The sequence below is a fragment of the Palaemon carinicauda genome, chromosome 18 (genome assembly GCF_036898095.1).
Source record: "Palaemon carinicauda isolate YSFRI2023 chromosome 18, ASM3689809v2, whole genome shotgun sequence".
NCBI classification, from domain to species: domain Eukaryota; kingdom Metazoa; phylum Arthropoda; class Malacostraca; order Decapoda; family Palaemonidae; genus Palaemon; species Palaemon carinicauda.
In genome coordinates, this window is record NC_090742.1 from 6,500,465 (window position 1) to 6,502,964 (window position 2,500).

The 2,500-nt window shown below is 35.5% G+C and overlaps 1 protein-coding gene across 1 annotated transcript in view; it reads right to left on the minus strand.

Moving 5' to 3' along the window:
• LOC137657594 (uncharacterized) overlaps positions 1 to 2,500 on the minus strand; it is a 230,812-nt gene that overhangs the window by 43,566 nt on the left and 184,746 nt on the right. Inside the window, 3 exon segments of the mRNA XM_068391945.1 lie at positions 215 to 344; positions 346 to 491; positions 494 to 600. Of these exon segments, the coding sequence (XP_068248046.1) occupies positions 215 to 344; positions 346 to 491; positions 494 to 600 (383 nt within the window).

The following is a 2,500-nucleotide window of genomic DNA, read 5'->3' on the forward strand; positions in this document are numbered from 1 at the left end:
TATATATATATATATATATATATATATATATAAAGACTTATGTCAGCCTGTCCAACACAGAACCAATTCCTGCAAGTTTGAACTTTAGAAGCTCTATTCAAGTCTATGCATTACTTTACTCACATTACACAATCACATTCGAACAAGCCTTATGCAACCTTACCTCCCTCGTAATATTGCTTTTGCACGTGATACCTGGAAGAAGATAACTCACCTGCCATCTGGGGCGTGTGGCTCAGGTCATGGGCGAGGAACTGGCCGAAGACAGCTGCGATGGAGGTCATGTACTTATGGGGCGTGTCGTGGTCCCCGTGGATGGCCAAGCTTATGCTTCGGGGGGAGGGGAAGGAACTCTCCATCCTTCGACTGTCTTGGAACGGAGACGCCATCGCCGTAGTCGGCGGGTAGGAACCTGAGGTATCTCGTGACGGCGTTGCCCCATTTGGGGTTCTGGACGTTGTTGCAGTAGCCGTTGAAGGCGCGGTACTTGCGGGTTGGCAGGGGAAGTCCACTTCGACGGGGCACTGGTCGCCTAGGATCGTTCCACGGACGTCGGCAGTTGGGAGGCCGTAAGTTACTTGATCTTTATCCAGACGGAATCTGTAGAAAAAGTAATTATTAATTACAATATAAAATAACTTATTTCCAAAGCTAGGTTGGGTTATATATATATATATATATATATATATATATATATATATATATATATATATATATAATAAAATATATATGTATATATATACACACATATATATATTTATATAAATAAATATATATATATATATATATATATATATATATATATATATATATATATATATATATATATATATATATATATATATATATATATATATACATACTAACAATTTATTCATACCTCACAAAAATGTTGAATTCATACTTTAACTCTATATAACTTTAAAGAGAAATTAACACGAAGGAATTCCATTTAGTCCCAGAAGTGGACGAAAATGGAAAGATCAATGCTAGGTTAAAGTCGTAAAAACTTCCCAAAAAGAAAGGTTAAACAAAAGTAACATAGACGAATGAAGACACCGGCTAATCAGTTAAAGCCGTCTCCAATTAATGACCTTTAATTCTCTTCATACTACGAACATAAAAAATAAGAAAACGTGGTTGTCAGAAACCCCTAGAAACTATGGAGTGTTTTAACCATTTGCCCACCGATAAACCAACCATATAACGGGCTCCAAACGTAATATACGGTCTCAATAACCTAGCAAGTACCTTTTATTACATTCAATCATAGGGTACTTGAGGATTTATAGTCTGGATCTAAAACCCAGTAGTGACCAGGATCTGAGATAGTTGGTTATTACCTCTCTGGAATCTAGACCTAATATATTGGGATTCCTTGAGAGACGTCACTAAATCGAAAATACAGAATTTATTGTTCCTTACGTCTGTGATGTAATTTATCTACATTATAATTCTATGGAATTGTTTGCTAATATGTCATTTTTAATTTTAACATTAAGAATTGCGAAGGATTATTACCACAAGAAGAATGTGAAAAGTTGAAGAGTAGTAACATGGAAGCCAGCTACATTCTTGTTAAATCCTTTTTAAATCTCTCTCTCTCTCTCTCTCTCTCTCTCTCTCTCTTCTCTCTCTCTCTCTCTCTCGCTCGCTCTCTGTATATATATATATATATATATATATATATATATATATATATATATATATATATATACATACAGTATATATATATATATATATATATATATATATATATATATATATATGTATTTATATATAAGTATATAACGATAGGAGAGAGAGAGAGAGAGAGAGAGAGAGAGAGAGAGAGAGAGAGAGAGAGAGATTTGATATCCACATTGTCCTCATAACTTTAAGTCTTGCTTTAAAATGAATGGGAAAAAGTAAATCAATTTATGTAAATCTAAACAATATTGATAATCACGGCCATTAAAATCTCTCTCTCTCTCTCTCTCTCTCTCTCTCTCTCTCTCTCTCTCTCTCTCTCCTCCTCTCTCTCTCTCTCTTTGTTCCTGTTCGTGTAACCTCTTAATCTTCCCAATCACAAAATCTAAAATCATTCTGAATCGAATAAGAGGAAGACGTATCAAACACAGCTCGTAATTTCTCAAGCCTTCGAAGTGAACACAATTTTACGATCTCTTTGAAGTCTCAGTCGTCGCAAAAAACTTACTTTTCAAGAATCTATTGACAATTTCATTCGCCCTTTCCCTGACCTGCACTGTAAAACTAAACATTCAAATGTTCACACATTAGGTAGTAGGTTGGCCACGGCACCAGCCACCCGTTGAGATACTACCGCTAGAGAGTTATGTGGTCTTTTGATTGGCCAGACAGTACTACATTGTATCCTTCTCTCTAGTTACGGTTCATTTTAATTTGCCTACACACAAACACACACACAGCGAATAGTCTGGCCTATTCTTTACATATTCTCCTCTATCCTCATGCACCTGACAACTCTGAGATTAACAAA